Source organism: Somniosus microcephalus, chromosome 25 (assembly GCF_052327205.1).
Source record: "Somniosus microcephalus isolate GS21.2 chromosome 25, FLI_Smic_1.0, whole genome shotgun sequence".
In the NCBI taxonomy this organism is placed as follows: Eukaryota; Metazoa; Chordata; class Chondrichthyes; order Squaliformes; family Somniosidae; genus Somniosus; species Somniosus microcephalus.
In genome coordinates this window covers 45,368,669-45,394,065 of record NC_141011.1, presented here as the reverse complement: position 1 = coordinate 45,394,065, position 25,397 = coordinate 45,368,669, and the positions used below count along the sequence as shown (strand labels likewise).

Below are 25,397 nucleotides of genomic sequence, written 5' to 3'. Positions count from 1 at the left end.
CACCTCCAGTTCGACAACTCGGGTCAACATCGGTTCGTTTCAACTTACACACACCCCCCACCAGCAACACACACCCCCCACCAGCAACAGAGCCAGGCAAGTACAACGAATAGCCAGCTCCGGGAGCCAAACACTCGGGCGCTTGAATTCCTACATCACCTCAGCTTCAACAAGTGAAAGAAACCTAGGCCCATGGGGAAAAAATAGGATTCATTCCTTTGTGGAGCTAGAAACACGAGTTAAACTGCCATCTGTCTGGCACAGTGCAGCTTTGAATATTTTTAGCAGAGCTTTGGACACAATATCGAGAACCGATCCTACACAAGATATACTGTATCTAACAGACTGAGGAATGAGACATTCAATCTGAAGCCTAAAAATTGAAGGGAGAGGGGGAGAATTCTGAGCAAGAGTACTAACAGCTTGTCCAAGTTCGCTATTAAACACACGAATCACCTTGTCACTGTTTCATGTCACGTGATTCCATGGATTGAAATGTTATGGCGAGTTCTTCATCTCCTCCAAAGAAAAACCCAATAACCCAAGGTGATTGAACCCTACAGTACAAATAAACAGACGGCGGCCCTGCAGAAACCCCAACAAGCACAGTAAAGCAGCCGTTAAGATCCCTGTAACCTGGTTTCATGTCTGGTGGGAGCTGATGTTGACACCACCAGGTTTTTCCAGCGTGCGCAGGGAAACAAATTGCCGCGTTGAGGAGTGCAGGATTGGGTTAGTAACAATGAAACCATGAGATGCAACCTCAAAGCAGTCAAAATAGGCAGCACAACGGGAAAAACGTCTTTACATTTATTCCAGGCTCCTGAATTTTGGGAAGGGGTAAAATATCAAAAATCGGCAGACTATCATCGAGTGCTTCCGACTGACTAGCTAAAAAGGAAGTGCTAATGTTACCTGTCTGCCCTTTCCACTGTCTGAGCCAAGGTCATTAGAAGGATTGGGCTGGAAACTGAGGCAATGCCAGCCTCAAAAATGCATCTCCCGTTACCTTCCCCTCCCTCCACACTGGGTAGGGGCACAATCCAGCGTGAAATGGAATGGAGGCTGGAATGCCTGATCTGTACCGAGTTTGCTAATCTCAATGGAGGCTGCACTTGGCATGATACAAATAAGATGACCCCTGCATGAATTGTGCGCGTGGAGATCAAGCGAGGAGAGATGATCAGCTGTGTTGAACCCATGGACAAATAGTCTGCTGTCTGTTATGGCCTAAGCTCAACAGCTAAAGAAGGGAGCATTGGAGCTGCTAGTGCCCATGGAACCTTACCCCAGAAAACGTCAGCACCTTCAGGAGAGGAGAGAAATGCAAACTCTCTTCTAAACTTGGCAGCATTTGAAGACTGATGTGATTGAAGAAATCATGTGATGCTGAGAAAACAGGTCAGTTCTTCCAGGCTACAAGCACCTGGGTGGCACAGACCCATCTGGGAAATGAACCAAATGCTTTCCTCGGTCATACCTCAACCTTTGGTTTTCGCCACCATTTCACATCTCAAATAAAAATCAGACTCTAAAGAGCCCAACTTTTTTTAAAAAGTGGGCAATCCATGCCCAGGCCTGGGGCGAGATTCTCTCGTACTTCCGGCATGGCACCAGTTTGGGACCAAACGCCCATATATAGGCTTGTTGCAGTTTGCACCTCTGGTATCATGTGTCAATAAATCAGGAGATCTGGGCAGTGGACCCCCATCGCTGGCAATATGGCAGAACAATAGGGCCCTTCGGGACAGGGACTCTTTGAAGATGATGCACGAATCGAAACGATACCGTGAGCGTACACAGTAGGCGGTGCAGGATCAGACATTGCTTATGGCAGCGGAGGCCGTTGAAACAGTCAGTCTTTCTCTTCTTGAATATCTCTGCTTTCGCACTGAAATACAAATCAGAGGCAGGAAAATGAACAAGACGGCAAGCCATCGTTAGAACTTTTTAAAAAAAGTTTTGTTTAGCAGATTAACGCAGCAATCGCACAAGTGTAAATAATTAACGCCAGCCAAAACACAGATTGTATATAAATAGCTTTGTGCAACCGTATCAGTGCGACATAGGAGGCAGCAGAGCCTCAGTCTTCATATCTATTTTAAGTAGCACCAAAGTTCAGGTTTGTGCAAGGATCTCACCCTCCATTTATGTCGAACATTGATATAAAAAAACAACATGCATTGGTAAAGCCGCGTTAACGTAGTAAAACGTCCCAAGGTGCTTCACAGGAGCAAAATCAGGCAAAAATTGACACCGAGCCAAAGAAGGAGACATTAGGATAGGTGCCCAAAGGCTTGGTCAGAGGTAGAGTCTTAAAAAGGAGTTAAAGAGGCAGAGAGGTTTAGGGAGGGAATTCCTGAGCTTAAGGCCTAGATGGCTGAAGGCATGGCCGCCAATGGTGGGGCGAAGGATGCAAAAGTGGCCAGAGTTGGAGGAACGTAGAGTTCTCTGAAGGTTGTCGGGCTGGAGCAGGTTACAGGAGATAGGGAGGGGGCAAGGCCAGTGAAGGATTTGAACACGAAGATGATTTAAAATTAAGGCGTTGGCTGACCGGGATCCGATGTAGGACAGGTGAGCACAGGGGTGATGGGTGAATGGGACCTGGTGCAAGTCAGGATACGAGCAGCAGAGTTTTAGATGTGCTCAAGTTTGGGCGGGGGGGGGGGGGGAAGATGGGAGGCCCACCAGGAGAACATTGAACAGTCAAATCAAGAAGGCACATGGCTCTGCCAGTGTACATCACTTTATGAGGTGATTTTGCACTGCTGAAGAAACAGCAGCAGTAATGCTTGCAACTGGGGCTGCCATTTTGTCCTTCCCATGGGCAGGCTCCCTCACGGGTTAGCAATGCAACTTTCACATTGCTGGCTTCTGTGGACCTTCCCCAGATATTGGGGGGGGGGGGGGGGAAGAAAGAGGGAGGCACCGCAGCCAAAAGCTGCACTGGTGCTGGCAGTGGTCTCCAAACCTCCTCCGCAGCAACAAAGGGGGAAACTTCAGAACACAAGCAACCATATCGTATCGCAGATCCACTACCACTGGAATCAGTTCTGCGGTAGCAAAGAGTATCAGATTCTCCAGCTTCATATAAAAGCAGCATTCCACATGGGAATCAGGAGCACATTCTTTCGTTTTTGGAGCACCAAGGTAATTAATATGCCCAATATAATGTGCCTTTCCATCGCAATTTCTGCTCAAATCAGTAGTTGCGCACTTGTAGGCTCAAATAATAGATGAGAAGTCAACAGAACACGCATTGAGAGTTACGGAGGAGTGCTACACCTTCTAAACAAGCCCATAAATCTTAATAGCAGGACACTGTTAGGCGTTACTGCTAGGCGATATAGGTGTCCACGATCTCCTGGTTGCCAACAATGAAAACATGCATTGTTCTTTGTTACAGAATGTAAACAAGTCACTGGGTTTAGCCCTGATGTACTAAATCACGAGTAGATCACGCCTGGCATGGCTCACCAGCAATTGGAGGCTGCAGCGTTTTAGAACGCTCTATATAGCTGTAGGTCCTTTACAGTCAGAGGTGAGAGAATTTATAATGGGGAATGAGGAAATGGTGGAGAAATTAAATAAATACTTTGTTTCTGTCTTCACGGAGGAAGACACAAAAAACCTCCCAGAAATACGAAAAAACCCAGGGTGTGGCAAGGATGAGGAACTTAAAGAAATTATTTAGTAAAAAAAACAGTACTAGCAAAATTAATGGGACTAAAAGTCGATAAATCCCAAGGACCGGATCACCTACATCCTAGGGTTTTGAAAGAGGTGCCATTGGGATAGTGGACGCATTGGTTGTCGCCTTCCAAAATTCTATAGATTCTGGAACGGTTCCTGCAGATTGGAGGATAGCAAATGTAACCCCGCTATTTAAGAAAGGATGGAGAGAGGAAACGGGGAACTACAGACCGGTTAGCCTCACATCAGTAGTTGGGAAAATGCTGGAATCTATTATAAAGGATGCAATAACTGGGCACTTAGAAACTAATACAGGAAACTTTGTGCTATCCGGCACCGACGGGACCGGGCTGTTGCCGTTCCCTCAAAACTGCCGGACACTCCAGCGCTAATGTTGAAACATACGGAGATTTTCAGCTCCGTGTGAATCAACAAACCCTGTTGCTTAGCAACAGCTTCTAAACAGTCGGCAAGCGTCTCTGTAGCGTCTCTAGCTGAAGCTGTTGCTTAGCTACAGACCTTGCAGAGCTTGACTGTGGAGAGAAAAGCAACGAAAAGAAAAAAAAACAGCTCCTGATTTTTGCCGGTGGCTCGAGCTTGCCGGACATTTAGCCTCCGGATAACACAAAGTTTCCTGGTAGTAAGATTGGGCAGAGTCAACATGGATTTATGAAAGGGAAATCCTGTTTGACAAACCTATTGGAGTTCTTTGAGGATGTAACTACTGGAGTAGACAAAGGGGAACCGGTAGATGTGGTGTATTTGGATTTTCAGAAGGCCTTTGAAAAGGTCCCACACAAGAGGTTGGTGAACAAAATTAGGGCACATGGAATGGGGGTAATATACTAGCATGGATTGAGAATTGGTTAACAGACAGAAAACAAAGAGTAGGAATAAACGAGTCGTTTTCAGGATGGCAGGCTGTGACTAGTGGGGTACCACAAGGATCAGTGCTTGGGCCCCAGCTAGTCACAATCTATATCAATGATTTGGATGAGGGGACTAAATGTAACATTTCCAAATTTGCTGATGATACAAAGTTAGGTGGCAGTGTCAGTTGTGATGAGGATGTGAAGAGGCTTCAAGGGGATCTCGACAGGCTCAGTGAGTGGGCGAGAACATGGCAGATGGAATATAATGTGGATAAACGTAAAATTATCCACTTTGGTAGAAAAAACAGAAAGGCAGAGTATTTCCTAAATGGTGAAGGATTGGGGAATGCAGATGCTCAAAGGGACCTAGGTGTCCTTGTACATGAGCCACTGAAAGTGAAAGTGAATGTGCAGGTGCAGCAAGCCATTAGGAAGGCAAATGGTATGCTGGCCTTCATTACAAGAGGATTTGAGTACAGGAGTAAAGAAGTCTTACTCCAATTATATAGGGCCTTGGTGAGACCACACCTGGAGTACGGTGTACAATTTTGGTCTCCTTACCTAAGGAAGGATATACTGGCCATAGAGGGAGTGCAACGAAAGTTCACGAGATTGATTCCTGGGATGGTGGGACTGTCGTATGAGAAGAGATTGAGTAAACTAGGCTTGTATTCTCTTGAATTCAGAAGAATAAGAGGGGATCTCATTGAAGCATACAAAATTATTACAGGGCTTGATAGGGTGGATGCTGGGAGAATGTTTCCCTTGGCTGGGGAGTCTAGAACCAGGGGCCACAGCCTCAAGATAAAGGGGTCGGCCATTCAAGACTGAGATGAGAAGAAATTTCTTCACAGAGGGTGGCGAATCTTTGGAATTCTCTACCTCAGAGGGCTGTGGAGGCTCAGTCATTGGGGATATTCAAAACAGAAGTCGATAGATTTCTGACTAGTAAGGGCATCAAGGGATATGGCGAAAGGGCCGGTGAATGGAGTTGAGGCAGAAGATCAGCCATGATCTCATTGAATGGCGGAGCAGGCTCGAAGGGCCGAATGGCCTACTCCTGCTCCTATTTCTTATGTTCTTATAACAGGGTGTTATTCTATGTAGGATCCTAACCTAAAATAGCACTAAGGAGGGAAGTAATCCTGAGCTTTGGTAACAGTGGTGAGGGGAGGAGGGTGGAGAGATGGGCAATGGTCGTGGGGTCTTAGCTGGAATGTGAAGGATGAACCCAAGGTTTGGCAGAACAATGAAGTGGAATATAGGGTTTGTTTGACCGGTTGATTCCTGGGGTCTGTCAGTGGGGAGTAGCCGGGAGGGGGGAGGAAAAAAGGCACAGGCCTGATCCCTCTATGAAATTGAGCAGGAATAGAACAGATAAACTTTCTGCATGTTAATTTCTAGTATGCTATCCGAGGAGCCAAGTGGATTTGATGGCTTGTGGTGAGATGGTGCAATTTAAGAATACAGGTAGACTATCCTTTATCCGAAAACCTCGGGACCAGCCGAGTTTCGGATAAAGGAGAATTTCGGATTTCGGAAGGTGGGTCGGCGGGGGTCCGCGGGGGGGGTCGGCGGGGGGTCGTGCGCACGACTTACGCTGACGCTCAGCGTAAGTCAGTCGGGGCCGGCGGGGTACGCGGGGGGGGGGGGGGGGTCGGCGGTTGTCAGGGCTGGCGGGGTCCGCGGGGGGGTCGGCGGCTGGCGGGGTCCGCGGTTGTCGGGGCTGGCGGGGTCCGCGGGGGGGGGTCGGCGGTTGTTGGGGCCGGCGGGGTCCGCGGGGGGGTCGGCGGTTGTCGGGGCTGGCGGGGTCGGCGGTTGTTGGGGCCGGCGGGTCCGCGGGGGGGGGTCGGCGGTTGTCGGGGCCGGCGGGGGGGGTCGGCGGTGTCCGCGGGGGGGTTGGCGGTTGTCGGGGCTGGCGGGGTCGGCGGCTGGCGGTTGTCGGGGCTGGCGGTTGTCGGGGCTGGCGGGGGGGGTCGGCGGGGGGTCGTGCGCACGACTTACCCTTTATCCGAACCTCCACAACCGGAACCCTCTAAAAACCGAAGGTTTTTTCGTTCAGCGTAAGTCGTACGCACGACTTACGCTGAACGAAAAAAACCTTCGGTTTTTAGAGGGTTTCGGTTTTCGGAAGTCCGGATAAAGGGTAGTCTACCTGTAGTGAATTTTTATAGCAGGCCTCTACCCTAACTGCACTTGTAGAAACCAGCAGGGAACCACCTGGACAGAAGTGGCCGAGAAAGAGTTTACATTTTGTAAATTATTTTTTTGCCAGCCAATAATTTAACATTTCTGGATGTAAATTGCGGGGTGGAGCAGGAGGAGAAATGGAAGAAGAAAGATTTGCATTTATATAGCGCCTTCCACGACCACTGGACGTCTCAAAGCGCTTTACAGCCAATGAAGTACTTTTTGAAGTGGAGTCACTGTTGTAATGTAGGAAACGCAGCACCAAATTTGCGCACAGCAAGCTCCCACAAACAGCAATGTGATAATGACCAGATAATCTGTTTTTGTGATGTTGATTGAGGGATAAATATTGGCCAGGACACCGGGGCTAACTCCCCTGCTCTTCTTCAAAATAGTGCCACGGGATCTTTTACATCCACCTGAGAGAGCAGACGGGGCCTCGGTTTAATGTCTCATCTGAAAGACAGCACCTCTGACAGTGCAGCTCTCCCTCAGTACCGCCCTGCAGTGTCAGCCTAGATTTTTGTGCTCAAGTGTCTGGAGTGGGACTTGAACCCACAACCTTTTGACTCAGAGGCGACGGAACAAAATTCACAATTAAATTAGCTTCCATCAAGCCTTATCCATGGAACCAACCCCAGGGGTGGGATTAGAGATATTGGCTCTGGCTGCCGTGTGTAGCAACACTCTAAACATGTTCTTGTTGAAACACAGTTACATCACTACACAGAGCAATTCTTTACGAGTGGGGCGGAGGGGCAAGGGTGGCGAAGATTGGAAAGAGAGTTAGGAAGAAACACATTGAACCTTTCCTGATTACGAGGATGACTATTATGCACTTGACAGGCACAAAGGATTACAAAAGCAGTTAATATCATACGGCATGTGAAACTTCACCCCCCACCACCCCTCCATATGTGGCTAAAATAACTGTTGTCCCCATCTGTTATGTCAGAGTCCATTACCTGACCTAACGGGGCTCCTCATCATTCCTGCCTGTAAAACAATTGGAGAACAATTTAGTCACATTAATGCCCCTGGTTAGAATTATTGCGGGATCACATTACCACCAAATTAAAAAGGGACTGATGATAGCATAAATTACTGAGAGAACATTCCACAGCATTTGCACATAAATTGCCGAGAGCCGTCAAGCAGATCAAATAAAGACAGCTGACTTTGATCCAATTCCAAGTTCTATTATATCCGTTTCAATTGGCACAAAATCCCGATCAGGTAGAATACCAAAGTTATACTGCATGTCTTACGATGTTCCTTGTATTGTATTATTTGTTTGTTACACGTTATTGGGATTTGGAATGCACTGCCTGAAAGGGCGGGGGAGGCAGATTCAATAGGAACTTTCAAAAGGCAATTGGACAAATACTTGAAGGGGGGGAAAAAATTGTAGGGTGATGGGGAAAGAGCGAGGGAGTGGGACTAACTGGATCTTTCAAAAGAGCCGGCGCAGGCACGTTGGGCTGACTGGCCTCGTGTACTGCATCATTCTATGATTACATAAAACAAGGATCGTAGTTAACCCGGCCATATTCATTCCAATTCAGTATTTTTCCAGTAACACGAGATAAGCTGAAAGAAGAGGTCTGTCTCCTGGTACATGGGTTGCAGTATTTAGTGGTCAGCAGTTGTGCCTTTATGTTTGGAGGACTGTTATAGTGACAGAGTCTACAGCACAGAAACAGGCCATTCAGCCCAACTGGTCTATGCTGGTGTTTAGGCTCCACACAAGCCTCCTCAAAACCTTCTTCATCTAACCCTATCAGTAAAACTGTCTATTCCTTTCTCCCTCATGTGCTTATCTAGCTTCCCCTTCGATGAATCCATGCTTTTTGCCTTAACTACTCCTTGTGGTAGTGAGGTCCAGATTCTTCCCACTCTTTGGGTAGGGAAGTTTCTCCTGAATTCCTTGAGTCTCTCTTTGCTTTCTGACTGCAGTGACCATATTTCAGAACCAGAGGGAAAAAAGCAGCCATGACAGTTAGCGGTTTGGAGCCGGGGAGACTGTAACAGCAGTGACAGGAGGCTTAAGTGTCAGGCACCCCAATTCCAATGGCGGCAGGAGGCAAGTGTCCAACCGAGAACTTGGAGCAGGACCATGGTGAACATCAGAATCCATGCTCTGGAACATGGTCTACTAGAGAGCAATGGCCACAAACCTCCATACGAACAGAACACAAATGACGGGCAGGAAAAGACCATTCAGCCTTACCCACACATCATGATGCCTGGAGTATCGAGACGAGACACTTGAAATTACAACACAGGAACAGGCCAACCAATCTGTGTTGGCGTCACATGAGCAGGATACCAATTCCATGGGTTTGCCTTGTTCCCACATCGCTTTATCCCCATTTCCTTTCATTTATTCTCATTTGGGAGGTGCTGCCGAAGAAGCAGCAACTCACCAAGGCTTCTTTGGCAGCACCTCCCAAACCCACGACCTCTGCCACCTAGACGGACAAGGGCAGCAGGCGCATGGGAACACCACCACCTCCAAGTTCCCCTCCAAATCACACACCATCCTGACTTGGAAATATATCGCCGATCCTTCATCGTCGCTGGGTCAAAATCCTCCCTCCCTAACAGCACTGTGGGAGCGCCTTCACCACACAGACTGCAGCGGTTCAAGGCGGCGGCTCACCACCTTCTCAAGGGCAAATAGGGATGGGCAATAAATGCTGGCCTTGCCAGCGACGCCCACATCCCATGAACGAATAAAAAAATGTTTACATGAGGGGGAGGGGCGGGGTAATATTCAACTTTAGCGGGAGCAGGAAAACTGGTAGCAGCAGATTGGCCACCTATTTTACATCCCATCTTACATTTCTTTCCATATATCCGATCTGCTAACGTCAGATTTCTGCCCCTGCTGCAGTTGAAAATGATCTCCCATGGTCTCTGCGTCAATCAATTGCATAAACTGAAATGGTTGCATATAGGATAGTTCAGGCAAGCCAAAAGTTTGGGCTTCCAATGCTTCCTAGACAGTAACCCTACACGTGGCTCTTTATTGAAGTTCGGAGAATTGTCTGGTGCCTTGCAATTAATATTTCCTTTACAGCTTTGGTCATGCACAGCTTTCTTATACAACGTATTGGAGGCTCACCCTCTGGGATTGGGAAAAGAATTTTGCGTACAGATTTTATTTCGGGATGGTGAAACAAACCATCTAATATTACAAAATGTTTCCTGTATCTTCTTCATACTAAAAGATTAAACACCACACAGAATGGGTCCCTGGATAGGGGAGTGGAGGCACCAACCACCGGGATCAATTGGGAAGCAGTTGGATGCGGTCAAGGGAGGAAAAGTATTTGCTCCAAGAGGGCAAGTTATGATGAACGAAACAGCTTTAATTTCTATACTGCCAATCACTGGTGAATGCTACGATCGACACGAGACATTCAGATCATGGTAAACAGCAGGTAGTTAATTCAGACGTACAAGGACAAATCAAAATGGTAAAAGCTGGAAATATACAACAGGCCCTAGACCTAAAACCTGAACCTCTCTACTCTATTTACAGATGCTGTGGCTTTACAGCAGTTTCTACTTTTATTTGAGGGGATACAGCTGCTTTGGTTGTCCCTAACCAGACGATTAACTGGTGACCGTTTAGTAATCAAATTAAACTCAGAGATGACCATGAGCATTGCTACCGAGAGCAACCAGGGGGAAAATAACAATGCCTTCAAGTGTGAAGATCAGCAATTTTCCTTTGAACACATCCAAGTACAATAACAACTTGCATTTACATGGTAGCTTAAATGTAGAACATCTCAAGACACTTCATATAGGAACGTTAAGGTTTCACTTACCATTTCACTCGGTCGCAGTATAGAAGCTGAAAAATAATAAATCATTTTAGTAATAAAACACATTTCAGACTGGCTGGCACTGCCAACTATATGGTCACACTATGTCCACATACAGCGCTTCCTGGGGCGACTCACTAGAGGCCAATTGTACTGGCAACACACTACTGCCCCGGTCAAAACTAATTAGCAGACAGACTGGGAGTGAAGATGGGATCCTCCTGGTCTGTAGCATTTAGCTGCTCACTGGATAAACTGGTTGAGCTCCTGAGGGAACCAAGCCAACATTTTAAAACTGAAGTTTAAAAATAGCCCAGGCAACCCATCGGTTAATGTTAGCAAAGAGCTAAACCTTTATAAAACACTGGTTGGGTCTCAACTGGGGTTAGTGTGTTCAATTCCGGGCACCACACTTTAGGAAGGATGCCAAGGCATTGGAGAGGGTGCAGAAGAGATTTACTAGGATGGTACCAGGGATGAGGGACTTCAGTTATGTGGAGAGACTGGAGAAGCTGAGGGTTGTTCTCCTTAGAGCAGAGAAGGTCATGAGGAGATTTGATAGAGGTGTTCAAAATCATGAGGGGTTTTGATAGTTTCTCCTTATTTACTCGGTTTCCATTGGCAGAAGGATCGGTAAACAGATTTAAAGTGATTGGCAAAAGAACCAGAGGTGACAGGAGGAAACTTTTTTTTTTTTAAAAACTCTGCGAGTTGTGATCTGGATTACACGGCCTGAAAGGGCGGTAGAAGCAAATTCAATAGTAACATTCAAAAGAGAATTGGATAAATACTTGAAGGAAAAAAAATTGCTGTGCTATGGGGAGAGAGCAGGGGAGTGGGATTAATTGGTGGAACTCTACCAAAGAGCCGGCACAGGCACGATGAGTCGACTGGCCTCCTTCTGTGCTGTATCTAGGATTGAGAGAGAGCTAGTTACCCCGTTGAATCTTTCCAGCATCTGAAAATTCAGCAGCTCCCATGCATGCCCACAAACCGCTGCTTTTGTTAATTGGCAGGAATCAGAACCTGTGTTTATTTTAAATCCAAAGAAGATTCATGAAGTAAAAATTTATTTCAAAAGCTGTAAGGCTATTCAGAGGTGAGCATGAGATGGAGACTTGGGGGGAAAGAGTACAAGCACATGCTCGAGTGAAGTGGCAACTTTGTGGTATCAGTAGGGCCAGGGATGAGACGGAGGGGGAAGGGATCAGAAAGACCATGGGGAAATTTTCCCAGCCCTGGGGAGGCGGGTATGGAGGCGGGACTGCCGGAAAAATGGCAGAAACTGGGAGCAGGTACCGACCCTGCTCCCAACCCGCCTCCGTGCCATTTTCCTGGGAGGCAGGTCCCCGAGTTGCGCAGGGACCCATCTCCTCGAGGCAGGAAGGGGATTAGAGCCAATTAACTGCCTGTTAACAGGTAGTTAACAGGCTTATCCCCATTTTACACTTGCAATTGCGGGCTTCCCGACGGCTGTGAACCTCGCCAGGGTCAGCGAGGCGAGCAGTGGGTATGCGGGGGTGAGAGGGATCGAAATGTCAGCTGTAGGGGTGAGTGATGAGTGCAAGTGTGAACAGGTAAGTATGAGAGGTGAGTGTAAAGAGTTGGATAAAGTTTCATTACCTTTGCTTCTTTCTGCAGGCTTCAACCTTTGAGGATCCGGAGGTGCCTCATCTCAACGGCAGAGATGACAGAATGCTTTCTGCTGAGGAGCGGGGTCTTGGTGAGCCTTCTGTGCAAGGGCTCACCTTAGAACAGAGATTGTCAGTGTTTGACAGCTTCTCAAAGCTGTCAAACGCTGACAATTCATGTAAAAAAAATTTCAACAGATGAAGGGTCATGCGCTGGCGTCATCGTTCACCGGCTTTCCTTTAATTGGCCGGTAACCCCGCACAATGGTAAGATTCATGACAGGCATTCATGTAGAAATGACTCATGAGATAACACTGGGCAGCCAGCTGGTGGCGCCATCCAAGGAAAGTATAAATACTTGGGCGTGGGCCCAGCTTACTCAGGACGTTTTTGTAACCAGGAACTAGTGATGTAACTAGAGCTCATGGTTGTGAAACAGTTGATTAAAGCCTTGTTTTATACTCAAACCAAGTGCTTAGTAGTTTTCTTACATCAATGCCAATCAAGGGAAAATAGCGTGGGTTGGTCAGACGTCGCTGGGGGCGGGACTGAAACCCGGAAACCAGAAGTCCCGCCCCCAGCACGTCTCCATTGATAAAATCCAAATAGTGCACTGCATTGTCTACAAGAGGGGGGAAGAAATGATCCAATAACAACATGAGGAGCTAGATCCTTGTAGCTTTAGCAACCAGCTACATAGCGAGATGAGCACAGTATTAAACAGTCACTTATTTGCCCTTTAAGCAAAGGTGCTTGGCTTGGAAGTGGAGAAAGAATGAAGAATAAGATCATAGTTTAAAGATTAAAAAAAGGCTTGGGCAAACTGCACAATCTTATCTGTCTAGAACAACACACTCAACAACCATAAACAAGCCAATACAAGTTAGGTCTTCACCTTTGTTTCGTCGGTAAAACAAATGTGGGAGTTTGTTGGACCGCTTGAGGTAGAAAAATGTTGCCACAGACAGAATGAAGAATGAACTGATAAATAGTGTTCCCAGACACAACGAGGCAGCTATTCCTGGTCCTCCTTAAAAAGAGACGAGAGAGAGAGAATTCATCACTTATTGTTGGTGTACTACATAAATGAAAGGTTACTTAAGCAATGGTGAGAAGCTTCATGGTATCTCAATGCTGTTCTCGGCTCAGTTTCTTACCAATTTTAAGGATGGTTGGGCCCACAGTGGTGCCATTTGCCGCTTTCTCTTCACTGCTGGAAAGTGCTGTAACAGGAAAGCCAATGAGTGTGAAATTCATGCAAAGCTAACGACACCCAAACAATGAACTTTCAAAAGACAAATTTTTTAGGAATTTGCACAATTTTCACCCGCTTTGTATTGCATTGTAAAAACTGAAATATTACCTCTAAAATCCAATTTATAAGTGCAATCCAAAATGAAATTATTACAATCTGGATGGAGTCATACCTAGCACAAAGGAAGATGGTTGCAGTTGTTGGAGGTCAATCACAGCCCCAGGACATCGCTGCAGGAGTTCCTCAGGGCAGTGTCCTAGGCCCAACCATCTTCAGCTGCTTCATCAATGACCAGAAACTTAACTGGACCAGCCACATAAATACATCTAACCCCATCAGCATATCCTTCTATTCCTTTTATCCCTCATGGCTACAAGAGCAAGTTAGAGGCTGGGTATTCTGCAGCAAGTGTCTCACCTCCTGACTCCCCATAGCCTTTCCACCATCTACAAAGGCACAAGTAAGGAGTGTGTTGGAATACTCTCCACTTGCCTGGATGAGTGCAGCTCCAACAACACTCAAGAAGCTCGACACCATCCAGGACAAAGCAGCCCGCTTGATTGGCACCCCATCCACCACCTTAAACATTCACTCGCTCCACCACCGGCGCACCGTGGCTGCAGTGTGTACCATCTACAAGATGCACTGCAGCTACTCACCAAGGTTTCTTCGACAGCACCTCACAAACCCTCGACCTCTACCACCTAGAAGGACAAGGGCAGCAGGCGCATGGGAACACCACCACCTCCAAGCTCCCCTCCCAAGTCACACACCATCCTGACTTGGAAGTATATCGCTGATCCTTCATCATCGCTGGGCCAAAATCCTGGAACTCCCTCCCTAACAGCACTGTGGGAGTACCTTCACCACGCTGACTGCAGCGGCTCAAGGCGGCGGCTCACCACCACCTTCGAGGGCAATTAGAGGCCTTGCCAGCGATGCCCACATCCCATGAATGAATAAAAAATATCGAGCATTTAAGAGGAAGCTAGATAAACACACGAGGGATAAAAGGATATGTTGATAGGGTTAGATGAAGAGGGGTGGGAGGCAGCTCGTGTGCAGCATAAACACCGGCATAGTCCGAATGGCCGGTTTCATGCTGTACACCAATATTTCTATTAAGCTGCGCAGCGGTCTGGAGGTCCCACGCAGCCAGCTCAAAATGGAAAAACCGCGCATGTGCGGAAATTTGAATGGGCTAGGCAGCCCGTTAAAGGAGCCGTGCACCCAAAAAAAAGTTAAAGGGAACATTGCGGTAGACTCTATGTCATCTCTTCAAATGAGTTAAGTATGCTTGGCTGGGATGTCATATCACGGGAATATGTTCGACCCATACTAACAGAACGGATTGAATTCTAGCACTGTCCTGGAAGCTTTGGGACAAGTAGAGTAATAAGAAAACTCCTCTACTTTCATCAACAATAGACTACACACAAAACATTGTGATTTCAATAGTTAACCAGCATTTCCAGTGGGCAAGTAGCGTAATGGACACGGAAATTCAACTTGAGGAAACATTGCTGATCTTCTCTGCCAAGGTTTGCAGTTCCCACTTTTATTTCTCACTTCCATTAAATGTTAATTGGGCCCAGCATCTTTCCAATGGGATACAGGCAATGGCGCACATTCAAATAGCAAAGCCATGTTCTACACAACAGCTGCCACCCACTTGGTTCATGGCCTCGTATCGAATTGACAAAGAATGGAAACGCTTAACAGCACACTTGAACGACCTACACTGAACCTGGGCTGGCAGCTACAGCAGAAACCAGACACATTTTGCACGAGGGTCGTCACTGAAGTCAGAAACTAACTCCGGTCTTCTCTACTTGCAGGAGTTTCTCGACCTACTGCCCCCCCTCACAAGATGACAATGCAAAACCCGCTTCTGTGCGAGTCACGACTGGTCCCGTTACTTTTCGCAGCTGCAAACTGATCCACTTGGTGACCAGGACAACTGGTAAAGCCTGCCCAATCAGTGCAAAAATAGCCAAGGCTGGGATACCAACTTTGACTTCTGGTCCAAAACTTAGTCCTCTACCCACTGCAGCCACTGCACCATCAGCTTGAGTTTTAAATGTTCTCAACAAGTCTGCCTTAAGGAGATAATCAGGATTGTGTGAGGAGTCAGAAGGGGGCTTTAACGGACATCTCCTGCTGGTAGTTACTAGTGTACAAGCAAAATTGTTAATGAGTGTAACCATACAGCATTAGGTAACTGACATGAATCAGTCATTCATGAAAGAAAGACTTATGAAATAATACTGAGCGGCCTGCAGGTGGCGCTGTCCAGGGAGAGTATAAATACTCGGGCACGGGCCCAGCTTGCACAGGACATTCTTAACAGGAACTAGTGAAGAACACAACTAGACCTCCATGTTGTAAAACAGTTGATTAAAGCTTTGTTTAACGCTTAGACCAAGTGCCTAGTAGTTTTCTTACGTCAGTAACGATACAGTATTTGGTTACTCACAGTTAATGCATTCAGTCAGATTGTTCGAGGATTCTGTGAGTGTTCCATTAATGCACCTGATGCAGGTGGTGCTTCCATTCTTAAACCAATGTCTGTAACAGTCTGAAAATTGATTATAGTGAGTCTAGAGACAAATGCCGATATAAACTCCAACATCCTTTCCGGCTTACTGGGAGCTCTTAACACAGCATCTTGGTAGAGCTGCTGTAACATCGCGTTATAATTAATCTTTTCTCTTCCACCCCCACCATGCCTATGGAGGTCTAGCTCTATCCTCCAGACCCCTGCACATTATGACACCAAGGCAGATAATGCTTAACCCAAAGAGTCAGCAAACTCTTGAGGGAAGTTAACTATTTACCCACACCAATGACAAGCAGTTCATTCATAACTGGTGTGAAGCCCCAGTTAGTAATTCTGTAAATTATTCAAACAGGAATACAACTTTAGGTTAGTTCAGCGTAGGGGGGGGGGGGGGGGGGGGGCGGTGGCGGTATTTATTCTGGGAAGGATTTGTAAATTGATTTGATGGACGCTAGGTGGAGCAGTGGTTCAGAATAGCGTTCTGCCACCGAAGGTCAAAATTGGCCAGGCTAAGAACGTGCAAGTCTCCTCTGCTAACTATGCAAGTCCTAACTGAATCAGTTTAGACAGACACAGCTTGCTGCTTAATGCCCAATAATTCAAAAGGACTTCTCACACTAAAAAACTGAATTAAACAATAATTCAAACTAAGCAATGTAAACAATACAATTTGAATTAACAGCTGTAGAAAGTAAAACTCTGCATCATTTTAACACTAAAATTGGCAGTCTCACTAGGGCACAAGGATGTCTGCTGTGAGAAATGGTAAACCCTCATTGATGCACTGGTTCAGGAGGGTGGGGGGCGGTATGCTCTTCAAGGGTTAATACCTGATCTAGGAATGCTTAACACTGACAGCGCACTCAAAGTCGAGAACTACATTCTCCAGTAGAGACATCCCTCACCTTGATAAAGGAGCACATGAACAAAACAAAGATAAAAGTTTCCTTGTTCTGCTGGGTGCGGTCACAGATTTTACTATATTAAAAATGTACCTGAATGACAGAAGCTGCTTTGTGGACAATGGCCAGACTTGTCCAGGAAATCTGCACAGCATTCGGTGACAGCAACTGGTGGGACCTAGAAAATAAGTAAATAGGCATTAGAAAGGAAAATCAAAGACTTGCATTTACATAGCGCCTTTCACAACCTTGGGACGTCCCAAAACACTTTACAGACCATGAAGTACTTTTGAAGTGTAGTCACTGTTGTAATTCAGTAAACGCAGCAGCCAATTTGCACACAGCAAGCTCCCACAAACAGCAATGTGAGAATGACCAGATAATCTGTGTTAGTGATGTTGGTTGAGGGATAAATATTGGCCAGGCTGATGGATGTACCTCCAGCATTCCTATTATTGCAGGAAGTAAACTATTCTGAATACTTTATCAAGATTCTAAATTATGATGCCAATACCAACCAATCACAGAGGAGTATGTTCAGTTGCAAATTAATCACAGAAAATCTGTTACAGAAATACACATTAAACCATAACCTTTCGCCGAACATTCACAAATTTCTGCGGGGTGCTCAAATTTCTCCCGCAGGCTGAAAGCTAATTAGCAACATTTGAGAAGTTTTAAGTTATAAAAGGGAGTGAAATCATCTTAGGTGGTAGTGCAAAATGGACGATGGCGAATCAGCTGCCCATTTTACACTCCACTGGAAAAAAATATCGGGCGCAGTTGTAAAACGGGCTGCCGATTTGCACTACTGCCCAAAATGAATTGAACCCCCTCACCCCGCCTAGCCTCTCCCCAGGCCATGCACCGACTGTGGACAGAATACCAGCTGCTCAATTGCCTCCGTCAATGTTGGGAGATGCACTTGAAAGCAGCAGCAAGGGGAAGTCTCTACCTCCCCTATTGAATTCTCAACTGCTGCCATTTACAGTTCTGCTTTCTGGAAAAAAAACAATTTGTAGCTTCCCAACACTTGTGTGGTTTGCCCTCTTTACCGGCAAGAAAACACGTTGGCTACATGTAAATCAGAGGCAAGTTATAAATCAACAGTGTTCCTGCGCCCTTCCGATCATTGCAGAGCTGCCAAATGGGAATAAATATGTCTGTGACTTGCAAAGTAGAAGCAGACAATTAACCCGAATGAAATTTCATCTCTGTAACACTAAGTATGCTGTTGGTTTGTTACAAGCCCTAAGAAAACTAAACAATGCCCTGAAAATATCTGGAACAAAACAAACTCTAGCTGTAATAGTACAAGATAACACATCCTACTCGAGGGTTTAAGTTGCTGCAACAGCAGGACTTGACCGGGCCAACTGGTAAAGGCAACACAAATCTCAAGGAGCAAAGTTTGGTTTGAAACTGGGGAAGTTACTGAAACTGTTAATATTTAGGTCTGTAGTGCCTCATCAGTTCTCCCTCCTTCAGTTCCAGCAAAGTGAACACCTGAAAAATAGACAGGAAAATGCCATCTGGCCCATCGAGCCCACCTCATTTGACACACCATCAGCGCCATCCCTCCACTGTTTTCACATCATTAATTCACTCCACTGTTGCTGGTTCTCAACTAGCCGGGCTGCTTTAGTCATCTGTATCCCTTTCTGTGACAAATCATACTTAACATTGTCTACGCTTCCTTGATTTCCTATTCCATGTCATAGAAACATAGAAGATAGGAGCAGGAGTAGGCCATTCGGCCTCTCGAGCCTGCTCCGCCATTTAATGAGATCATGGCTGATCAACGCAGGGCCATGAAAGGTATTCTAGCTGTTTTCATTCTCGAAACGTGCCCAAACCATCGCAGCCCTCTTTCTTGGATCTTCTGCATATGCATTGTTTCTGGTCAAAGCCATGTTCTTACTAGATCATTCTTGATTCTTTGCATCCTGGATACTCCAGTATTCCACTCAACCAACTCATCTCTGCTGTTAGTATCTTTTGCTCGTCAACTTTTCTCATGTTACATCACTCAGATCTGTATAGTAATATGGGTTTAACCATCACGTCCCACCTTGCACCCGCTGTAAACTTGAGCTTATCCAAAACTCTGCTGCCCGTATCCTAACTCGCACCAAGTCCCGTTCACCCATCACCCCTGTGCTCGCTGACCTACCTTGGCTCCCTGTCCAGCAACACCTCGATTATAAAATTCTCATCCTCGCTTTCAAATCCCTCCGTGGTCTTGCCCTTTCCCATCTCTAACCTTCTTCAGCCCTACAACCTCCCTGACATCTCTGCACTCCTCTAATTCTGGCCTCTTGTGCATCCCCGATTTTAATTGCTCCATCATTGGCTATACCTTCAGCTGCCTGAGACCCAAGCCCTGGAATTCCCTCCCTAAACTGTGTCAGCTGTGGCTCAGTCGGTAGCACACTCTCGGAGTCAGAAGGTTGTGGGTTCAAGTCCCACTCCAGGGACTTGAACACATAAAGCTAGGCTGACACTCCAGTGCAGTGCTGACGGAGTGCTGCACTGTCGGAGGTGCCGTCTTTCGGATAAGATGTTAAAACGAGGTCCCGTCTGCCTTCTCGGTGGACATAAAAGATCCCACGGCACTATTTCGAAGAAGAGTAGGGGAGTTATCCCCAGTGTCCTGGGGCCAATATTTATCCCTCAACCAACATCACTAAAACAGATTACCTGGTCATTATCACATTGCTGTTTGTGGGACCTTGCTGAGTGCAAATTGGCTGCCGCATTTCCCACATTACAACAGTGACTGCACTTCAAAAGTACTTCACTGGCTGTAAAACACTTTTGAGGCGTCCGGTGGTCGTGAAAGGCGCTATAGAAATGCAAGTCTTTCTTTAACGTCTCTGTCTCTCTTCTCCATTAAGGCGCTCCTTAAAACCTACCTCTTTGACCAAGCTTTTGGTCACCTGTTGTAATATCTCCTTGTGGCTCAGTGTCAAATTTTGCATGACAACACTCCTGTGAAGCACCTTGGGACGTTTTACTACGTTAAAAGGCGCTATACAAATTTCAGTTGTTGTTCATAAACTCTTACCTTCCTTTTTAACCAAAATATCTTTAGCCGACCACATCCTGCTTAAACTTTCAAAAGCAGCAGAAGCGAGTCCAATCCTTCTTTTGATGTCTTCTTCATAACTCCCATTCTTGAATGCTAACCCATCAAGGTATACAAACTTTCCCACCTGTTCGACTGCATCCATGTACATCTTCCTGATGCTTCCCTTGACTTTTATGTTAAATATGTAATCCAAATTTTTTACTCTCCACGAATCAGTTAATCTCTGAAAATCTGTTTTAGATGTTGCTGCAAGGTCAAGGCCATCAGCAAATCAGATGGTTTAAAATCTTGCCGCAGACGGAGACTCCTCCAATATCATCTTTTAGTATAAGGTTCATTACTGCTTCCAATACTAGATTAAATAAAATCAGGTGACAGTGTGCATCCTTGTCTAACCCTAACTTGATCTAAACCATTCTGTTAGTTTCCTAGCCATTCAATCGCTCAGGGACTTGTTATAGATGTTTTCGCTATCAGTCTGATAAGTTTCTCAGGAGATGGCAGGACATATTGAGAGAGTGGTTAGAAAAGCATATGGGATCTTGAAATAGAGGTATTGAGTACAAAAGTAGAGAAGTTATGCTGAACCTTTATAAAGTGTTGGTTAGGCCACAATTGGAGTATTGCATCCAGTTCTGGTCACCACACTTTAGGAAGGATGTGAAGGCCCTTGAGAGGGTGCAGAGGAGATTTACCAGAATGGTTCCAGGGATGGGGGATCTTAGCTACAAGGACAGGTTGGAGAAGCTGGATTTGTTTTCATTTGAGCAAAAGGAGGTTGAGGGGCGATTTGATAGAGGTGTACAAGATTATGACGGGTTTGGATAGGCTAGACGGGGAAAGGCTGTTCCCACTAGGTGATGGTACAAGGACTAGGGGGCACCGATTTAAGGTTTTGGGCAAGAGATACAGGGGGGATATGAGGAAAAACTTTTTTTTACGCAGCCAGTGGTGAGGACCTGGAACTCGCTGCCGACGGAAGTGGTGGAAGCGGAGACACTCAATGTTTTCAAGGGAAGACTGGATAGGCACTTGAGGGAAATAAACTTGCAGGGCTACGGGGATAGAGCGGGGGAATGGGACTGACTGGATTGTTCTGCAGAGAGCCGGCAGACTTGATGGGCCGAATGGCCTCCTTCTGTGCTGTTATGACTCTATGGGGGAAAAATTGAGTTGCGCTTTGGGGCGCTAACTTTGCCGGGGCGCTACTTTTAGCACCCTGAAAAAATTAGCGCCCCCGCGGCCGGAAGCACCTCGCCTCCCTCTTGGGACGCTGGCGCTGCGGCAAGTCACGCAGGCAGGCCTTCCTCCCCTTCTTAAAGGGGAGGGGCCTTGCGCAGCGCGATCTGGGGCCCAGCTGGGCCACCGGGATGGGAGTGCTGGCAAAAGAGCCCGGCACTCGAGAAGTGCCGGGCTCACGGAGCGCAGCCAGCACTCCGGGGGGGGGGGTGATCAGGAGGCCAGGGACGGCAACGGGGGCAGGTGCTGGCAGGCGGCCAGCAACAAAGATTGCCGCCCGGCACCTCGCCTTTAAATAGCACCGCCCCGACCACAGGTAGGCCCCCCTGACCCCGTCGGATATAGCGTCCGGCGGTAAGTCAGGGGGCGTTACCGAAGATCGCGGTCGGGGTGCTGCGCACAGCGTTAGAAAAATTGCTTTCAAAACACTGCATTTGACCTTCAAGCTACAGCTCTTTGTACAAGAGGGGAGGGGGAGAAAGAGAATGGAAGCCAGTCCCACAAGTCACAGTGACATTGCAAAATGGTCCCAATTCCAGGACTAGATGCACTTACTTTAGAAACACTGCACCTTTACATTAATCTGAACAGCCCCAAAGGAAAACCAATAATTTGCTCGTCAATCTTACCTCAATTTCCACACATGATGTTTGTTATACAGAAGAATATTTTGAAATACAAGCTTGAATTGTGGTGCAGTATATTGGAGCTCTGAGCAGAGGGAGGGAGACACCCCAGATTGCTATCACCAGAAGTCAGCAGTTGATGATAGATGTGTACGGACAGGTTTGGTTGAATCTCTTACTCATTCTCTCAGCCCATGATGGAGCATGGCAGAGGGAGACCACAGAAGGAAAGGAAGTAATTTACCAAAAAATTCTCATTCCTCATAAATGGTAATTTTTATAAAAAGCCACAAATTTACAGAGAGAAAGAGAGCGAGCGTGCAATTACAGTAAACACTGCTATAAATTTAGTTTCCTTTTACAGCATAAATATTTACTAAAAGGAGAGTTCAAATGTGCCTTGTTGTGAAAAACTAATCAACTTGCTGAATTTGGGTTGTTGTTTTAATTGCAGTGGCAAACACAGTATCCTGCAACATTGTAAGACATGGGTTTGTGCTCCTATTAATTCACAAGGAAAGCTGTAATCTCAGTGGTTCAATCGACAATAGGCAGCTCACAGAAACAAGGCCCTCTGCTACAGAATAAAAAGTCCTGCACAATGCCATCCTTAATGACTCATGTACACCTCCTAGTGGTTAACTCAAGAAAGGCACCAACACAGGCCTGGAAAAGTTTGCCTCTCCTGTGTCTTGGGGCAGGAATAGTGCACGATACAAGAACCCAAAACTGACCAAACAAAAAAAAGATGTTTTCAGTTCTTATACAGGAAACTCTCTTTTTACCGGCACCTAAATAACCGGAAATCTCTCTTAACCGGCAAAATTCAGGAGTCGGTTCAGGTAAGTTTTACTTCATATTAGTGGCCGTGTAACCGGGGTTCCTGGATCTGTGGCCGTGTAACCGGGGTTCCTGCACCTGTTGCCGTGTAACCGGGGTTCCTGCACCTGTTGCCATGCAACAGGGACTCCTGGATCTGTGGCCGTGTAACCGGGGTTCCTGCACCTGTTACCATGCAACAGGGACGCCTGGATCTGTGGCCGTGTACGGGGCTCTTGTACCTTAGTAAGTATACCTCGCTGTACTCCGGACTTTTTGATCAACCGGCAGCACTCTGGTCCCATTGGTGCTGGATAAAAAAGTTTCCTGTACATTGATTACAAGTGCATTGAACTACAGATTATTAGTAATCATTAGGATGCAAGTCTGCCAACTTTGTCACAAGTCCAAAACCAGACAGACAGGGTCATGGTTTTGCATTTTGATGTTTACTTTGTTGCTAAATGTAAATTCAGTCGAAATCTCAATATTAACTAGCAAGCCTTACACCGCAGAGGGGGAAATTTCTGTACAGGCAACTTAAAAACCAGACAGGTTGAAAACATGACAATCCTATTCAAGTGTTTGTTATTAAATGAACTCTCATATTGAAACTAGCATACGTCACATTTGATATGGTAGCATAGCGGTTATGTTACTGGGTTAGTAATAAGAGGCCGAGACTAATGATCCCAGGACACAAGTTCACATCCCACCATGACAGCTGGGGAATTTAAATTCAGTTAATTAAATAAACCTGGACTACAAAGCTAGTATCAGTAATGGTGACTTTTTAGGGAAGGACATCTGCTGTCCTTACCAGGTCTGGCCTATCTGTGACTCCAGACACATAGCAATGTGGTTGACTCTCAGCTGCCCTCTGAATTGGCCGAGCAAGCCACTACGACAAAGAATAATAAAACCGGATGAATCACCCAGCATTGACCTCGGACCATCATCACACAGACTACAGCGGCGGCTCACCACCACCTTCTTCTCAAGGGGCAAGTAGGGATGGGCAATAAATGCTGGCCTTGCCAGCGACACCCACATCCGATTACAGAATTTTTTTAAAAGTTGAAAGCCAGAGGGCACAGTAACAGATCCCGTCACTGCGGAGCAGTAGTTCACAAAGCAAATATCATGCAGAATTACATTCCTAACTCACCAAGAGTATAGGTCGAAAGGATATCATGGTGAAATTGTAAAAGATGCCGCTTAATTAGAGCACTCGAATAGTGCGTTCAGATTTCGAAACCAAGACGTGAAGAAAACATTCTAGCTGTGGCGGCAATAGAGAAGAACCAGAGGAATGGGCCCTCTGCTCAAAGGCTTCAGCTAAGAGGAAAGGCCCAAGAAACTTGAACTCTTATGGGGGACAGGTTCAAACTGGTGGAATGAAAACTTAGGACTGATGTCAAGAAGCTTATTATACAAAGAATAATCAACACTTGGAGTGGTTTTCTGGGCAGGGTAGTAGTAAAAAAAATACCTTAAGAGTCATTTAAAAAACAGTTGGATGATGTTATGGGGCCAGGGTGGCTGTAATTTTTCTAGACAGATCAGTTAAAATAGGTCTAATGACCTTCCTCATTCCTATTGATTGTGATCATGTGCTAACTAACCTCTTTTCATAAGGCAACCACTTTCAAAATCATATTGCAGAAGTGAAACTATTGCACAATAACATTCTGTCGACATTAAATCTTACCTCCAGACTTTATGTTCCTTCTCTAATCAAAGCTCAGTATTTAATGAATCCAAATTAAAGAATGGGTTAGAGTATAACCGGCACAGACCCGCAGGGCCGAATGGCCTGTTTCTGCACTGTCAAGTTCCATGTAATATATCGCAGTCTAGTTTGTGTGCAACAGTTTTGAAGGGAAAAATGTTACGTCGCAAGCGTCACTTTGTGCACTTCCTGCAATTCAGCAAGCAGCTGCATGAACCACACCTTGTCCCGAACAAATGCTGGGTCACAGTAAAAACAAAAGTGCAACATACCAGAGACTGTGGTGTTTCAGTGCAGACTCGAAGCACAAGTCCTGCCAGGATTATAGTAAGTGGCACAGTCATGGCCAGTAGGAAGAACTTTCTGTGGCAGGGGGGGAAAAAACCACAATTGTAACTTCACTATAGATACTAAGAGCTCAGCAGTTAGTAAAACATTAATGAGACCAAAGTGAAAACACTTCTTCAAAGTCACAGCATTTGGTAAACACATACAAGCTAAACTCATTTACTGAGCCTAGAGATTGTTTTTGAAACAAAAAATATCTTACCCTAGGTGAAAGAATTAACTTGAGGCATTCAGGATTTTCAGCCGGTCACAGCAACTGAAAGCAGTTTCCTCATAATGACAGCCCTGTTTGTTGCTAGGATACAAGGGGCCTTATCAGAATACAAGCACAGCCTTGCTGATTTTATTCCACACCCACCCAAAATCACTTGAGCAATTACAGCCTAACTGAACTATTGCTCAATGCGGTCGTTGAAAATTATCATTACAAGTAGTTTAAGATAAATAAATATTTTCAAATGGAGAGAAAAAAAATGTAATCCTCATTTCTGCTTCTCTGTTTTATTTGCCAATTGGGACATACAGAATTTAACAGACGTGCTGCAGCTGGTATCTGGCAGACTCAGGTGTAAAGCTGGCAGCAGAATACATTTCATTTTTTC

General features: G+C 46.0%; 1 protein-coding gene across 1 annotated transcript; it reads right to left on the bottom strand.

The window, feature by feature from the left end:
• Positions 1 to 1,681: 1,681 nt before the first annotated feature.
• Positions 1,682 to 25,118, bottom strand: c25h1orf159 (chromosome 25 C1orf159 homolog). Its single transcript, XM_085967305.1, has 9 exons — positions 24,998 to 25,118; positions 24,720 to 24,810; positions 17,034 to 17,118; positions 15,955 to 16,056; positions 13,381 to 13,446; positions 13,119 to 13,253; positions 10,595 to 10,620; positions 7,721 to 7,751; positions 1,682 to 1,891 (listed from the first exon to the last, which is right to left on the bottom strand). The coding sequence occupies exons 2-9, from the start codon at positions 24,789 to 24,791 to the stop codon at positions 1,818 to 1,820; spliced, it is 591 nt and encodes a 196-aa protein (XP_085823431.1). The 5' UTR covers positions 24,792 to 24,810; positions 24,998 to 25,118; the 3' UTR covers positions 1,682 to 1,817.
• Between the last annotated feature and the right edge of the window lie 279 nt (positions 25,119 to 25,397).